This window comes from Aphelocoma coerulescens, chromosome 3 (genome assembly GCF_041296385.1).
Source record: "Aphelocoma coerulescens isolate FSJ_1873_10779 chromosome 3, UR_Acoe_1.0, whole genome shotgun sequence".
NCBI lineage: Eukaryota > Metazoa > Chordata > Aves > Passeriformes > Corvidae > Aphelocoma > Aphelocoma coerulescens.
In genome coordinates this window covers 93203962-93220887 of record NC_091016.1, presented here as the reverse complement: position 1 = coordinate 93220887, position 16926 = coordinate 93203962, and the positions used below count along the sequence as shown (strand labels likewise).

Here is a 16926-nt window from a genome sequence, read left to right as displayed (position 1 = left end):
AATATGTATTAGGTATAGATAGATTTTAATTGTCTTTGGAGCAGTTGCTATTGAGTGAGTCATGATCAGGCAAATGTAAATTGAAAACCTGAATATCAAAATAATAATCCAACAAATATTCAGATAATCAGAAAAATATTTCTTTTTCCTAGAACTCGGTGGTTGGTGGATTTGTGTCACACTACCTTCTGGAGAAATCTAGGATCTGTGTGCAAGGCAAAGAAGAGAGGAATTATCATATCTTTTACAGGCTTTGTGCTGGTGCTCCAGAAGACATTAGGGAAAAGCTGTATCTAAGCTCTCCTGACAACTTTAGGGTGAGTATCAGAGTCAGCATTTGTAAAACTTGCCATATTGTCATACATGGATTTTTCATATAGATCATATTAAAATCTCTATTTATTATCTTTGACAGACTCATTCCTATTAAGAAAATCAGGGGGGTTTTTTTTGTTAAATCTATTTGATCTTGGAATAAAGTTACCTGACGTTTTTCTTTACTGGAAGAATTCCTATACTTTTTCTCTGTCTTAAAATTGAGGAATCTGTGCTTTTCCAGAAAATGTGCTGTTGTATACCCACCCAGCTGTTAGTAATGCTGCTACAGACTCTTCTAGAGATGCAAAGTGTGAATTTCTTCAGTGCAAAACAAATCTCCTCACTAATTCCAGTCAGTTCTTTGCTTGCGTTCTGTCATTTGTTTCCATCTCTCACCACCTCTTGCCTTATGTTTGGCTTGGAACATCATGGAAGCGGAATTTTGTGTATTCCCAAAATATGCAGGCCAAATCTCTTGGGTTTTGAGGGGTTTTGTAATACAACAATGTGGAATTACAAAGACATAAGCTAAATGACTGTCATCTCTTTAGACTCCCTTGATCTTAAATGAGATGAGAAGCCCCTCTAACAAAGAATTCTGTTATTGTGCTGATTGTTTTCTCTGTTGGTCTATCTTCCTACTTGGATTTCTAGATAAAACTTGGACTGTGCTTATCTGTTGCTTTCCCTTCTGTACTCAGTTCCATCAGAATTCAGCAGAGGGCTAGAAGCTTTAAATACACAAATGTCCTACCAGTTTTGTGCAAAGCGGGGGTTGCACAGGTGGGACCTAAATTGATGCACTCACTGTGGGGAAGGTGGGGTACACTGGTCACCAAACAGGCAGCTGCTGCCTCTTGGCTTGGCCAAGTCAGTCTCTTCTTAAGGATGAGCCAGGAAATGGGCACAGAGCTGCACTTCCATATTGTGTGCAGTGTACCTTTGTACTGTGGTATCAAGGTGATCTTACTTTACCTATGTGATGGAAGCTTGATCTCATGCTTATTAGGAAAGAACTGCTTCCATTCCCTAGAAGGAAAGTTTTTATTTTGAAACACCCAACAAACACAATGCTTAAAAACACCCAACACCACTTATATTTGTAAAATGTGGATTTAGTTTTCAAAAATTTCTTCTTTACTCTTCAGTTACTCTGTGCAGTATTCCCTTGTATGTTTTAAAGCTAAAATATTGAACAGATTTTCAAGTACATGTTTTTATTGTGCAGCCACTTTTCAATTAAAATATATTTCTTGAAGTTAATAGCTTTTTATTTCTAGAATATGTGGCCTACCTGCTCTTGGAGATTTTTTTTAAATCAAGAATTCTGCTCATGAGAGCACCCAAGGTTGTAGATATCAGGGTCAGACTTAAAACCTTCTTAAAATCAGGCTGGTGCAGTACAGTAGTTAAGAGCCTGAGTTCTTTTACAGAGGACACTTTCTTACATATTTAATTTATAAAGAGTTTATTGTCACATCAGCCTTATCACACTGTGACTTTTTTTTTTGACTTCTACTAAGATTGTAGCAGGCACTTGAATTTCCATTAAGGATTTTATTGCTTTACCGTAAGTTAGTATTTGAATTCTGAGTTCCTTGCATGTGAAAGCTCCACTGTGCATGTTAAATTAAAAAAAATTAACAGAGTTTTTCCTCTCCCTTAAAGTAGATTATCTTTAATTAAAAATCAAACAAACAAAACCACAAAACCTTAGGATAATTTTCATCTTTGCAAGCTTGTAAATGAATATAAATATTCTTAAAGTTTATTACCCATATTGCACTAAATTTTCATCAAGTATCACTTTATAGGAGATTTTTAGGAAACCAAAACTGTAAAAGATCAATTTTCCTCCTGAATTTGCATTTCTTTTCTCAAGATTTTTTTTTTGGTGTTCTTTATTCTCATTTGCTGTTTCTGAATGGTTCTGGATAAGCACACTTGTGTCACTTTTTTTTTACCACGTTTTGTTGACTGCATGTCTGTCTGGTTCAGAATTCATAGAAATGCCATCTTTCAAGCTTCTGATAATAGATTGTGATATTTATTATACGAGGCAAGGTTTGATGATTGATCAGTATTTTCCTATCAATACTAGTTTTGTTTACAAGAAAGATATTCATAAAAAAACCCTCATACTCTAAAATTGGTTATTTAGAAAAACTCATCCCTTAAGTTACAGTTTTGCATTGGCTCTATTGTGCCCCTTGTATTGTGCCTTTTAGCTTATCAAATCAAAGTCCAAATTAGGGCCAGTTTGAGTTCTAAGACTCAAGTCTGGTTTCTCTTAAGTACACTTTGTTGGAAATAGGACTGTCTCCAATTTAAGGTCTTTTTGTTTTGCTTTGTTTTTCACAGAAGCAAAATATAATTAAAAGATAAAGGATAACTTAATTCTCTTTACCCCATGGGCTTGCTTCCCTTTGACTTAAGTGGTCCCTTGGAATCTTCCTCCCTATACATTTGGCCATTGTGGCATAGGGACACATTGCTCTGGGCATGGAAACCAAGACACTGCATTGGCTGCACCTGCCTGACCTGTCCTTTGGATTTCAGCAGCACTGATGGCCATTACCTCTATATTGGTTCATCCTTCCCCTGCAGGTTCCCTGGGGAAGTGAGAATTTACTTGCCAAGGATTATGCAAATAGTCCTGCAGTTCTGCAGGTTTCTTACTCACCCATTCTCCAGCACACCCACATGAAAGCCGGCAGTCCTGGGTGCTCGTGTTTTAGGTTGCCCTGCAGAGGTTTTCAGAAATTCAAGGTCATGAGGTAACCCTGTGCTGAACCTTGTAGGTCTTTGTGCCTTGGACTGAACCACATGGCTGTGAAAGTAAAGCTGCACAGTAAATCTGTAATTCTGTACCTGGAGTATAGTTGATGGGGATGAGAAGCTGAATTTCTTTCACATCTAAATTTCAGGAAGAGAAGTCAGATTTGCCTTATGTTTGGGTTATTGAAGTTATAATGGGGTGTTGTACTTCACGAAAAAGAAAAATCAAACCATACAAAGCAAAACTCAAGTACAATGATATTTAGATGTACTATATGATAACTTGAAACTGTCTATATGTGTTCTTTAAAAATATAATTTCTCCCCGATTTAATATATAAATTTACTCAAGGTTTTCACTTTCAAATGAAAGCCATTATCTTGTGATTAAATGTCTTCTACTAAGTTATTATTGAATGCCATACTGGTTCACATTCTCAGCCTGTCAGATAAGTTTCCACACTTTCTTTTTGAAAAGTATGACCTTTTTCACTTCCCATCCCCAGTTCCTGGGATTGTGTTACTAATGCTGTAATACAGGGATATATTGTGTTTAAAATACGCTGTGATTTGCATTCTTATTGGCTGATAAAGAAAACTTCAGTACTTTGTTAAATACCAAGCTAACTTTAAACAGTTGTCACTTTGTTTTAATATTAAATTTATCACCAAGTTTTCTTCTGCTGTTAGAAATGCTTTGAAGAATATTTTGGGGTTTTAGAATTTTGCATGTAAATTTTAATCAGAGAGTAGAATTGTCTGTGTTCACCTATTAGAAAACATCTTTGTTCAGTCAAAGAGCAAAGAATCAGTTCACTTCCTTCAGACAAAGGGCTCTGTCCAAGCTTTTGGACAGAGTTCTTACATTAGCTGAACAAATCAGAAAGAAAAAAGCTGGCGATCCCATTTTGCTGAAAGCAACAGTAATTATTTAAATCTAAATTCAGTCTGGTTTACTGAACAGTAAATCTGAGATTACTATACAACATGAGGTGGATATCAGAAGCCAGATTCTAAATAAGGCTTCTGCTTAGACCATGCTATAAGCTTTAAATATTCTTCAGGCTTTTTAATACACTATGTCTCCTACTACTTACAGAAATACTTCACTGCTGAGGAAAAATAAATAGTTTCATATTACACGTAGGCCAGAAAATTAATTCTTTTGGTTCCTAATTTTGGTTGTCTTTTCTGTAATCCTGGACTCCTTGAATAGGTTTAATAGAATCAAAAATTAAGAAAATATTGTGTAACTTAATGAATATCTCATTGTGCCAAAAAGTATTTTAGTTCTCAAAATCAAGAAACTTTCAACAGAAGCTTGGTACTGTTGCAGTTCTTTAATTTTGTAGATGTAAATAAATATGTTTTCAAGAAATGAGTTACGAGCACTTACCGTGTTGTTTGTATCAAATGCTTAAATCAAGCTGTGTAGGGTAAGCCTTAAATAAAAGCATATGTTTTCCTTACTTCGGTCTTTAAGTATGCATTTCCACTTTTTTATTGTTACAGTACTTAAATCGAGGCTGTACCAGATTCTTTGCCAACAAAGAAACAGACAAGCAGATTTTGCAAAATCGCAAGAGTCCTGAGGTACGTTTTTATCGTCAGTTACTTTATATTATTAAGTAATAATAGAGATAGAGTTGAAAGTGATTAGAATTTTACAGTGTGGAATGAAATGTTCATTTTACACATCTTTATAGGTCTGAAAGGGTACTCTCAAAGCTGCTGTATTCAGAACTCTGCTTTGGAGTTCACTCCTAGAAATACATTTTAACATGCATCATAAAATCCCAAATGGAACAGTGTATATAAAATGGTTTCCTCTTCATTCTTACAATAATGTAACACTTAATGATGCAGCTTGTCTTCTGTGGCAAACGAAAATCTAAAACGTTTTGCAATTTTCTTTTTTAAAATCTTAACTGCTGGTAGGAATAGGTCAGAAGCAATGTTTTTTTCTGAAGCTGTTTTTTCTACCTGGAGCTTTGAAATCATCCTCCAAACTGTTCTATAAATCACTAGTGCAACCTCACTTCTAGCCATGACTATATTCTCCTTGGTACATTTTAAACGTTTTTGTTTCCCCTTGCTATTAACTGCTATTTATGCCAGAGCATGGCATTTCCTGGATGAGAGTCTGAAGCTTCAAAACATTTATATCTTCTTGCTCCATCTCTCTTTACATTTTTTAGAACTGGAATTACCAGAATTTGTTAGCACTTAGACCTTTGAGCTGTTCACATGAGGATACTAAAGAATTTGTTCTGAATTAGTAGTATATATGAATTGGAAGTTGTTAAAACACTTAATTAAACTCTACTCTGTTCTCTAATAAAATTTTCATCCACTCATACTTAAAGTATGAAATTCACATTTGTGTAGCTGGAAGCTATTTCAAATATTAATCAAATCCATATTTGTGATTCAGTAGCAGGGTAAGCTGCATACATATCTGACAAAAATACAAAAATAACTTTACTCAAGAGCCTCTTTCCATCAAGTGGCCATGCTATCTCTCTCATAACCGTCTTGAAGCTTGTGCTCAGCTATGAGAGACTGTATAGATGCTTCATTTGCTCAAATCAACGTTGGTAGGTCTACCCCTGGATTTCTAGTGGGTGTATTATTGTAACACTGAGCATGTAATCCTGACTGTTGTTAAATGTAGGCTATTTTCTATAATCAGGGCTGGTGGAGAGTGAGATACAAAAATATTTATTTGATGTCACTGTGAGGCAGAAAGCTGGTAGATACTTCATTCTTGTCAAGCATATAGGCTAGCATTGGGGAATTTTGCCTCAGTTTACCCAATTTGCCTTTAATGAAGAATTGTAGTGAGTAGGCATTGAGTATCAATATTCACTTATTTTTGCTACTGGAAGATGAACCTGTGCAATCTTCTGTTATTGATGTGATTTACCGGTGGGTGTTCTGTCATAAAACTTGTCCCCTAATGCACTTGAAATAAGAGAAGACTTGATTTGAAATAAGTGTTTGTCTAAATTAAAACATACTGAGAGTATAGTTATGAAAATATATATAAGACATGAAGTAGCAGAACATATGAGACCATAATACTTGTACATAACTGCCATGTCCCTTTGAAGGCTCAATAAAGGATCAAATTTAAATTATATTTAAACCAAGCATAGCCATTTAAACAGGAAATATCATGCCTTGTGCAGGTTTTTAAATTGGAAATTTAGTATTTGCTCTGTCATTTTATAAAAAATATTTAAGTTTGTTTATTTGAATAAAAATAGCTGGAATAGTCAATTAATACTTCAATTATTTTTGTGTTTTCCTTATCAGGAAGATGAGGTGATCATTTTACATAATTAACATGTAGTTTAATGTTATTGATGTGCCTACATGTTGTGTGAAGTGAATTTTTCAGATGCATGTGGTGCTTTGTTTTGATAAAAATCATGTTAGCTTATTTAATATTAACAAGGCTATTTAGTTAATTATTCTCTTTAATTGAAAATATTTAAAAATAAGTGTAAAAATGTAGCTCAGTTTGTGCATGTTCATGTAGTTTCCTGATTGCATGCAGATGTGTTACTTTCTACTGTTTAAACTGGTTTATAGCTAAAATAGCTTTCAATATATTTAAATTAGAAAATCCAGCAAAATGTTAAAATTGGTATTTCAGAACATAGCCAGTATTCTTCTAACCCGTAGAGCACTGCAAACAACTTTTCTGTTTCTTAATTACTAGCAAAAGCTAACAAGTATATTTCTCTAAATAAGTCTGTTTAGAATAGGGATAACTGTCCTCTATTTATCCTGTACTCCTTTCCCGTGGCCTGCCATTCTGTCATCCTATTGCAAGGACCTCCATCTTCTTTCAGCTGCTTGGGGCTAGAAGAATTTCTTTATGTTAAATGCTCTGATAGCTCCCTTAGCCAAAGTCTTCCTTTCCCCTGCTCAGTATCTCATATTCCCCTGTCCTTAGCAGTCACATTCTCTCTAGCTTTGGCTTTCTGAATATAGTTTGAAGCTTGCTTTGAAATTTAAGTTTGAAGATCATGCTTCCAAGTATCAACAATTTAAAATAAATTAAGGTTCTTGCGAAGCCTATATTGTATGAAGAGCTCGAATCTCTACTTAGTTTGGCATGCTTTTGTATGCTTTTTGTTATGACTTATTCTTGGCTGGAAATAGTTGCTTCCATTTACTTTGCAGCGCTTACATAGAATTTTTGTTTCTTCTTGTTTTATAGTATCTTAAAGAAGGTTCTTTGAAGGATCCACTGTTAGATGATCATGGAGATTTCAACAGAATGTGCACAGCAATGAAAAAGATTGGACTGGATGATGAAGAAAAACTTGATCTTTTTAGAGTAGTGGCCGGTGTACTTCACCTTGGAAATATCGATTTTGAGGAAGCTGGGAGTACTTCAGGTTGGATGAAATATAAATTGTTTTTTGTAAAAATACTGAAAATGCCTCTTGATTAGAGATATTTCCTTTTCATGTGAACTGCTGCTTTAGAAAGCTTCTTTGTGTTCACAGGTAATTCAGTCTTAATTCACCCCGTTTCAAAGTCAAGTTTACCTGTTTGTTTTAAAGTTGCACTTTACATGCTCTGCAAGCAAATAGGCTTTCACTGCAATTGTTCAAGAACTTGTTCAGTGAAAAGTTGGATATAAAGAAAAGAGCCATTTTGTGTCTCAAAACAATACTTGTGTTTTAATTATAGCTTTAAAGTCCAACTTCTGTATAATGTCATGAAAAAATACCTTGAAATTAGAAATTAGCAACTCCATCTGTAGGGAAAGGCACTGTGTCCTTTGGCTTCCAAAAATAACATCATGTTAGTATTTTGAGATGTGAAGAAAAAAAGTTAAAGCAAAAACTTAGGTAAATATAACTTCCTAATTTTAAGACGTTACTGGCAAGATGAAGTAGTACAAGCGTAGTTGGGACTTAATTGCAGAATGTGCATGAAGGTTGATGAAGGAGAATTAATGCGTTGGGAATTGTCCTTCTTACCTTACTACTGAAATCAGCCTCTCTAAATTGAGAACTGCTGTCCATATATTCCTGAAGGACTGGTTCCTCTGGGTCTGGATGTGCTACCAATACAGCTATAGTAGAAAACATAAGTATGTAGGTCTATCTTGAGTTGCAAGATAGACTGAAATTGGTTCCTCTTGGTCTTACTTCAAGTATGTATAGTTGTTGGTGCAGTTGTTTGGAAGAGCAGACCAAAGAACATTTTAAAAGGTGTTCTGAATTAAATGAATTAAATGAGTACTAACCTTACAGGTTCACTAGCTTCTGACCCCAAGTACAGAATCAGCACAGAAGTGTACAAAACATTCTGTTCAGAAGGGATCATGGGAGGGCTCTAGTCCCATGTGTCCTGGTCAAAGCAGGGCCAGTGCTGAATTCAGACTGGGTAGCTTAGGGTTGGTACATAGGTGGGTTTTTTCTTCTTTTTATTTTTTTTAGATCTCTGTACTATGTAGATCAAATCAGAACCTCCCCAGTGTCAGTTTATGCTGTTGCCATCTTCATGAAGATGACTGAAATGAACATGATTAATGTGAATGAATCTGGGAAGATGCAGGTGTACAGAAGGGTAGTAGCTTCATGTAATTCAGCAGTAAGCTTCCCAGAGAGCTTCCCTGTTTGGGCCTTTTGTGAGCTGTGACTTAAGCATTGATAAAGTGGAACAGTGAAAAAGGTGCAAATGTGAGTGGAGAGGCAGTCTGGGGAGGCAAATGAACAAGAAGAGTGGGAACCACTGATGGTGAGGAAAGTCAGGGTTTAGAAGAGGGAAGGTCACCAGAAAAGTTACATCCTCTAAATACTGAAATTCAGACACATTTTTTTCTGGAATAATTTTTTGAATTTCTAAAATGTAAATGAACTTCTAAAATGTAAAAAAATGTATTGAACTTCTAAATTACAAATACAGGTTTTGTTCTTCCCTCACCTTGTGTGTCTTTGCACAGGTGTGCATTCAAACTGTTCCAGGCAGTGTCTTACTAGAGACCCTCTAAAGTTCTGTTGCTGCTCTACTGTGAACAGGAGGAAATACATGTAAATAAGTGCTAGATTTTACTAAAGCAGGTGGTGTTCCAGTTGGAGATCTCTGCTGGCTGAGCCCAGGCGCCGAGGCAGGTGCAGAGCAGCACGGAGTGCACCCCTTGGCTGTTTGCCTGGGACATGTACAGAGCCTTATCTGAAAAATCCAAGTGCCAGGAGTCTGCCCTAGCAGGCACTTCTGCTGCATAGCAAGGAAGCCTGAAGGATTACAGGAACATCTAAGTTCAGAAGTTTTAAGTCACTAAGTTAGTTTGTAAGGCTTAGCACTTATGCATTTTGGGATAGTTCTTCCCTACAAGCAGGATGGTTTTTGAACAGCCTGGAAAATGTTCTAGAAATACGGAATTTCATGCATGTTTTTTTGGGCGGGCTGTTATTTTTGTGTTTGTTTTGAGGGGTTTCCTTGGGTTCTGAGAACTGACTCTTCCCACTTAACGGGTCGGAAGTAATTCCCAGAGGCAAACGGTTGATTCCCTCCAGGCCGATGCTGACGGTGTGTGTCCGCAGGGGGCTGCACGCCGCGCGCGCGGAGCCAGGCGGCGCTGGAGCGCTGCGCGGCCCTGCTGGGCCTGGACGAGGGCGACCTGCGCGGGAGCCTCACCTCGCGCGTCATGCTCACCACGGCAGGGGGCGCCAAGGGCACGGTCATCAAGTGAGTGACGGCAGCGGCGGGGCGGGAACGGGGCCGGGGCGTGAGGGAGCGGGGCGTGAGGGAGCGGGGCGTGAGGGAGCGGGGCCGGGGCGGGAGGGAGCGGGGTGTGAGGGAGCGGGGCCGGGGCGGGAGGGAGCGGGGTGTGAGGGAGCGGGGCGTGAGGGAGCGGGGCCGGGGCGGGAGGGAGCGGGGTGTGAGGGAGCGCCCGCGCTGCCCCCGCCGCGGGCTGGCACCGCGCTGCCCCCGTGTTATCCACCGGCACAGTCGGCCCCCCTCCCGCGTAACCAGCTGCAGGTGAACTGAGGTGCCCTCGGGCCAAACGCAGCTGTCTAAAGCGCTTCCTTTAATGGTCTACCAAGCACAAGTACACCCCCATGGTCCTACAGAAATCAGAGCGTGCCGAAGGCTAGCAGGCTTACAGTGCTAGTCACTTTGAATAAGTAACTCCTGCGTTGTATAAAATCTCTCATGTGTCAGTGAGTACGCTGTGTGGCCAAAGTAAGTATAGCAGTCAGCCAGTTAAATCCACAGACTACGCAACAAATTTGATATGCCAAAAGATGTAACAGATACGTTGTATCAAGGGATGTTAATGCGGTCCTAAAGTCTTTCAGAAGACAATTGAATCTTTGTCATGAGGGCTGCACAGTGCTCCCGTGAGTGCTGCCCTGCAATAATTAGGGCTTGGATGCTTTAATTGGAGGGCAGTATATTCACCCTTCTTAATGTCTCAGTGATCAGTGTCCTTGTGTTTGTTACATCTAGTTCTTCTGAAATCAAGTTTCAACTTTAAAAACACTGCTGCAGATGGTAATCCAGGAATGTGCTGCTTTTTGCTGGTTTTGGTAAACACTAATGTAATCTTGACTGCAATGTTAATAATGTTTCCCAAAAATATTGTTAGAAAGTGTGTTATTTTGTTTGGTGGTTTGGTTTTTTTTGGTTTCTTTTTTTTTTGTTTTCTTTTTTTTTTTTTTTTTATTTCCTGAAGCTGTTATCAAGGTAACTTCCTAGGCACAGGAGCAGGATAGTGATTTCTTTCTGTATGCACATGGAGAAGGAATAATGGCAAAGAACATGTCTAGACATGGTACCAGTGATAACATTTCAATACCATGAAATTTATGACTCTTGCAAGACTGAGTTTTTTATGAAAATGACAATACAGTTGCCTTTTATTTATGAAAAACCTCTAGCTTCCACCACAAATTTTCTCTTGCTGAGATTGATCCTAGCATACAAGCTGTCAGGGGTGCTAACCAAGTTGTCTGCAAATGAGCTGTGTATTTTAACATGTAGTTTTCAATGTTGCATATATTCTGGAGTTCAAGGAAACACCACGTTAAAAACTGAACTTGGACTAGGCAGTTTTGAGCACATGAAAAGCAATTCTCTGTGTTCAGCTAAACATATCAATCTTTTAGTTAGGAAGCTAATGAAGGTTCACTTTTTGGAAGAATACATGTGTGCTTTTTATTGACTTATGGAAACAATCAGATTTTAGTGAATTGGAAATACTTTATTCACATTACACCAGAAGTTTAGTATATGAAACGCCTAATTATCTGTATTAATGTGGTTTATTTACATTCCTTGCGTATTTTGTCTTTGGAAATTTATTACGGAAATTATTATTATGGAAAAAGTTCTAATACAGTGACAAATGGCAAGTAGTGTTGGGGGGAGGGTGATGTGTTATTCTGCCTTCAGTTAAAAGCTCAAGATATAGACCTCTTAATAGCGTATTCAAAAGTCCATTTCTGGAGAGTAAATTCTTCTTCTCTCGCTGCCCAGTGTAAATTCCTCCTCTGTCTCTCCCACCAGTTACTAGAAATTGGGGACTTTGGGTAATTATCATCTTGCTGCCTTATCAGATGATATGGAGAGTTACAAGTAATTTTTTCCCTTCATTACAACCTTTATGTGTAGGAAAATGTTGGTCTTGCAAGAAAAAGTGCTTCCAGTGAAAAATATTGACCGAGCTTTTACTATTTGCTCTTTTCCAGACCATGTCTAAATTGACAGCAAAATCCTTGATATATTCATCCAGGACCACCTTTATCAGTATTGTGGATAACATTAGAGTTGAAAATTATACATTATACAGTGCAGATGGTACTCATAGTAATCCATGGCAATATGAGCATTGAGATTTTGAAAGTCAGTAACATATTTTACTTAAATCAGGTTGTGATGCACAATAATTGCTGATCTTTCTGTTGACTTACTGCTTACCTGGTTATTCTCCATCTTCTATTTGTATTTTTTAATTCTCTTCAGCTTACCACCACCCACTCTCCTTTACTGAGATATATCATGTGGATTTTTACATTATGAATTTTTGAAAATAATTTTGTATGCTAATCTTGTTACCAAGATTTTCTGCTTTCTTAATTCAGTATTATTAGCCCAGTTTTGAGAATACCCTTAATTTCACATTCCTTTTAAGTGAAAGTATTAAATAGAAGCAAAAGGGCTTAGAAGAAGTTGTGTTCATGTCAGATTCAGATGACACCCCACTGGAAATGCTCTCAGTGAACTGTTTATTTAGCCTTTGAGAACAGATTAGTTTTGGCTGTTGTACATATAACACATAGATAAAGCTTGTCTGTATAGTTTCCTTTTGAGAGTGATTGGTGGGACATATCAAGCTACCACCATTATAAGGCACACCCTGTCACCACTTCTCAAGTGAAACCGTCAAAGAAGGTTTCTTAATTTTTGTTACAGCTTCTAGTTTACTTTGGATTAAAACTGTAAAGATTTTCTGATCAGCATATTTATCCTGATAAGCCTGGGCTGTTATTAGCAGTTTGCAGTTTCAAAAGTCTGCAAACACGAGGAGCTATGTTTTTGTGCCAGCAGATCTTATTTTTCCCCAGTGTTTTATTTTGGGGGTGTCAAAAATGAGTTCAGCAGACTCCTTACAATATCTCAATGATTAATGCATTAAGCCTCTTTTGCTAGCATTTTCAAAACTTGTGCATCTAAAAGCAAACATACTCTAATAAATACACCAATATCATCTTCTCCTATGGCTTACTGCATGTACAAGGAAAGTGGATTGGACTGTTTTAGATACTGGTTAAATAGACACCACTTTTTCTGTGGCAGTGTGGTTTAGAAACTACTTGACTGCTATCAGTATTAGAATTTTGACAAGTACATTGTTTTATTTTGTTCCAGCAACCCAAAGAGCTAGTCATTTCTCTCTCTTTCTTAGGGACCTTTTGTGTGCAAGCAGATCATGTGAGTCCTAATAGGTCACAGTGAATAAATAGCTCGGCTGAAATCACTGTGCTCAGAGTATAACAAAGGCTTTGTTCTGCTGGGCACAGTGGAGCCAACAAGGAACAGAAGGAGGGTGATGCTAAATGCAGTCTCCGTGAATTTTATTAAATACTCATGTGCAGTGAATTGCCAGGGGGACTTGGCTACACTACGTCTATCTGTCCTTGTCTCCCAAAACCCCATAATAATTACCTTGTTGGATTATGTTTTTGCCATCCATGTGAAGTGTGTTTACAGAGAGAAATAATGTTGTTAGGATTCAAAATCTGGTGCTTCTCCTAGACTGTAAATGTGCTACTGTGCTACTCTCTTGCTCAGTTTCTTCCTTTCCAACAAGACTTTCAAAGAGGACTCCATCATCACAAACTAAATTATTTTACAGGGTGAAAAAATTAACTTGTATCATTTCAGGTCCTCCAGCTTCTTCTGCAGTACATTTTCTACCAAAATGCATTTTTTTTTAGTGTGCTACTGAAGCCTCAGTTGGAAAAGCTTTTTCAAAAAATACTTCTCTGCATTTTTTTGAACTTAAGTTTTTCTCAAATTACAAATGTGCTTGTTAGATTCTTTAATTAAGTGGAGTATTTAACTAAGTAGGCTTATTTCATCCAGGCTACTTTATTTATGAATCAGTAACCATATTGGGTGACAGTAATTGATGGATATTGCTTCACCTGCTCTCTCTCCCTCAGTTGTTGTCAATCATGGGCAAATTATACGTATTTCTAATTGAAGTTTATTTGTTCTGGAATATATTTGGGAACTGCATGGACTTCCACAGGCTAAATCTAGCCCATCAGTGGCTAGGTCTCAGACTCTAGATCAATGGAAACCTTGCTGAAGCAGTTGGCATGAAGACCAACAAGGGTTTTTCTCGCAGCCTTAACAAAGTGCTTAGAATTTGGAAAAATTTTTCTCTATTCCTTTCAAGTAGCTGATGCATGGAGGAGAGTAGAAGAAGGTGAAACAGAGCAAGGACAATTTATCTTTTCATGTTCAGGCAAGAAACAAGAGGATGAAAGAGATTCATTTGTCTTTGTGCATACCAAAGAAAAAGGAAGAGCTGAGGGAAAAAAAGTTTGTGAGAAGAAAGTTACTTGTTCTGAGTGTCAGTTCTGTGATAGGGCTCTTGTGTATCTACTGTCTCCGTGCATTTTTAGCATTATTTTGTGGTTCTGAACTTTCAGTTGGGAAAAATGTGTTGCAGAATTACATTTTCTCTCCATGTGTGTTTGCTGCATACTATGAAATTTAACAAGAAGGGTTTGTGCAGTCTTCAGAATTGTACTTAATAATAATAACTTAAGAATTTGCTATTTTGAAAACCAGGACCATTTTGTAAATACATGCTCTAGCAGTACAACTATTTGTCATGTTGTTTAAAAAAGTAAGTGAAGAACATAAAACATTTTAATGTATTGTATTATGTAATAGCTCTGCAGCTGACGTAGGAATTAGTATTCTGATCTCTTAAACGTATCAGAACAGAATGCAAAGGTACCTTCCTTCTATTTATAAGCTAAGATTTCTGTCAGTACTCATTACCTTAAGATAAGATAGATACTTAGTGGAAGACAAGATTGTGTGTTAAAGCTAATTACTATCTAATATTATGTAGCTGCAAGTGTCCTTTGGGAATGGACTCTCTGGTTCTGTGCCTTACCAGTCACAGTAGAAAGTGATCTCCATCACTCTAATGATTCTGCATCAAAAGTATTCTCCTTGAAGAAATAAATAAAAAAAATATTAGTTAGTTTAGTGCTTATGAATTCTGGGAAGTGACAGAAATGATGCACTATGTGTAAGCTGTTGCTGTGGTTTAACCCCAGCTGGCAACTCAACCCCACAAAGCCACTTGCTTACTCCCTGCCCGTAGGATGGGGAAAAAAATTGGAAGGGTAAAAGTGAGAAAACTTGTGTGTTGAGATAAAGACAGTTTGACAGGTAAAGCGAAAGCTGCACGTGCAAGCAAAGCAAAACCAGGAATTCATTCTCCACTTCCCACTGGAAGGTCAGTGTTCAGCTCCTCAGGATAGCAGAGCTTCATCAAGTGTAATGGTTGCTTGGGAAGACAGAATTTCAAATTCTTAACATCATTCCCATTTCCTTTTTCTTCTTCCAACTTTTATTGCTGAGCATGATGCCATATGATACGTAATGTCCCTTTGGTCAGTTGGGTTCAGCTGTCCCGGCTGTGTGCCCTCTCAGCTTCTTGTTCACCCTCAGCCTCCTCACTGGTGGAATGGGGTGAGGAGAGGAAAAAATGTCAGAGCAAAAACTAAACTATAGGCTTTATTCTAACAAAACAAGTCATAAATAAATAGTTGAAATATATTTTGTAGATGGGGATTGTCAATAGAGTTTCTAATTATCTAGTAAACAATTACGAAAGCATCTGAATCTCATGTCTACTGATGGTAACAAAACATTATTCTTGTTTTACAGGTAAGATAGTCTAACTTGGCAAGAATGTTTCATACCTTGGCCTGGGGGGGGGTTTAGGTCCTAATTTACAGTATTGGCTGTTTTTAAGTTTAGAGTCTAATCTCAGCATTTCACAGTAAGGAATTCTGAAAGATAAGATCTGTATTTTGCTTTTTTAGGGTACCCTTGAAAGTGGAACAAGCAAACAATGCTCGTGATGCCTTGGCTAAAACAGTATATAGTCATCTGTTTGATCATGTAGTGAAAAGGGTAAACCAGTGTTTTCCATTTGAAACTTCTTCTTTCTTCATTGGAGTTCTAGATATAGCTGGTTTTGGTAAGTATACTTAAAATAATTTCTAGTTGTCACTTTTTCCCATCAAAGATTCAATTACAAATTCTGTAATGAAGAGTGGGAGGGTTTTCCTTTTGGTGTTGGTGGTTCCTGTAAAGATTTTGCTGTCTTTGGCTCACTGAAATTCAAAATAGGGCATGTTTTGTGGTGTTCTCTAGTCCTGCTAAGGTTGTCCAGACAAACAGTCTTTGGTTTTCAGGTCTTTAGAGCTATGATATCCTGTGCCAGCCTGTTGTTACATAGATGCCTGAGGATATATTGGTACAATTTCACTGTATGATAGCATCTTGCTTTGGTTTGCTGCCAGCTGTCTGTCATTTGTCTTAGAAATATCATCTGCTGCAGTATTTTTAGATGTCTTGTGTACAACTTGGAAATCTGTAAAAGATTTCATTTTGCTGAGAGAAATGGCCATGGATCTGAACACATCTTTAAATAATAGCACTGTGAAGCTTCTCTTGTTTACTATTTAATATAAAGTCCTGGAACACTCTTTTATCATAAAAGTTTAACTTCTGTCTTTCAGAGTACTTTGAACACAACAGTTTTGAACAATTCTGTATAAACTACTGTAATGAAAAACTGCAGCAATTTTTTAATGAAAGAATTCTGAAAGAGGTATGATATATTTACTGTTATATTGGAGGAATTTCTTTTGTTTTTGCTGAAGGGATATTTAAAATAGCACTGCTTTTCATAAGATTGCACATTATGTTTGAATTGAAAAAAAAAAAATCAGTTAACATACTGTGTGATATCTGGTTGTGTCAGAAAAGAATATGGAATTTTGAAAACCAACAATATTTTTTTTCTTCAATTTTAACCACTCATTAAAATGAGATATCCAGAGATTGGATAATCGCTAATATGTAACAGGAATATTTAATTGAATGGGCTTACCATTACAGTGATAAAGTTGGACTATATTAAGCTGTGTAAGGAAATTCTCAAATGTGTGTTGATTCATGTTATATTTTTTAAACTTACTTCATGTGTATTAAAAAAAATTATTTCTTTTTTGGTCAGTAAAAAAAGAAATTAAG

General features: G+C 37.1%; 1 protein-coding gene across 4 annotated transcripts in view; it reads left to right on the top strand.

Annotated features, from left to right (window-relative positions):
* Positions 1-16926, top strand: part of MYO6 (myosin VI) — a 105538-nt gene that overhangs the window by 50884 nt on the left and 37728 nt on the right. For all 4 annotated transcript variants that reach the window (XM_069011295.1, XM_069011294.1, XM_069011293.1 and 1 more), the window contains exons 9-14: positions 153-317; positions 4609-4689; positions 7328-7508; positions 9669-9813; positions 15708-15865; positions 16410-16501. In XM_069011295.1, the coding sequence (XP_068867396.1) occupies positions 153-317; positions 4609-4689; positions 7328-7508; positions 9669-9813; positions 15708-15865; positions 16410-16501 (822 nt within the window). The remainder of the gene's footprint in view (positions 1-152; positions 318-4608; positions 4690-7327; positions 7509-9668; positions 9814-15707; positions 15866-16409; positions 16502-16926) is intronic.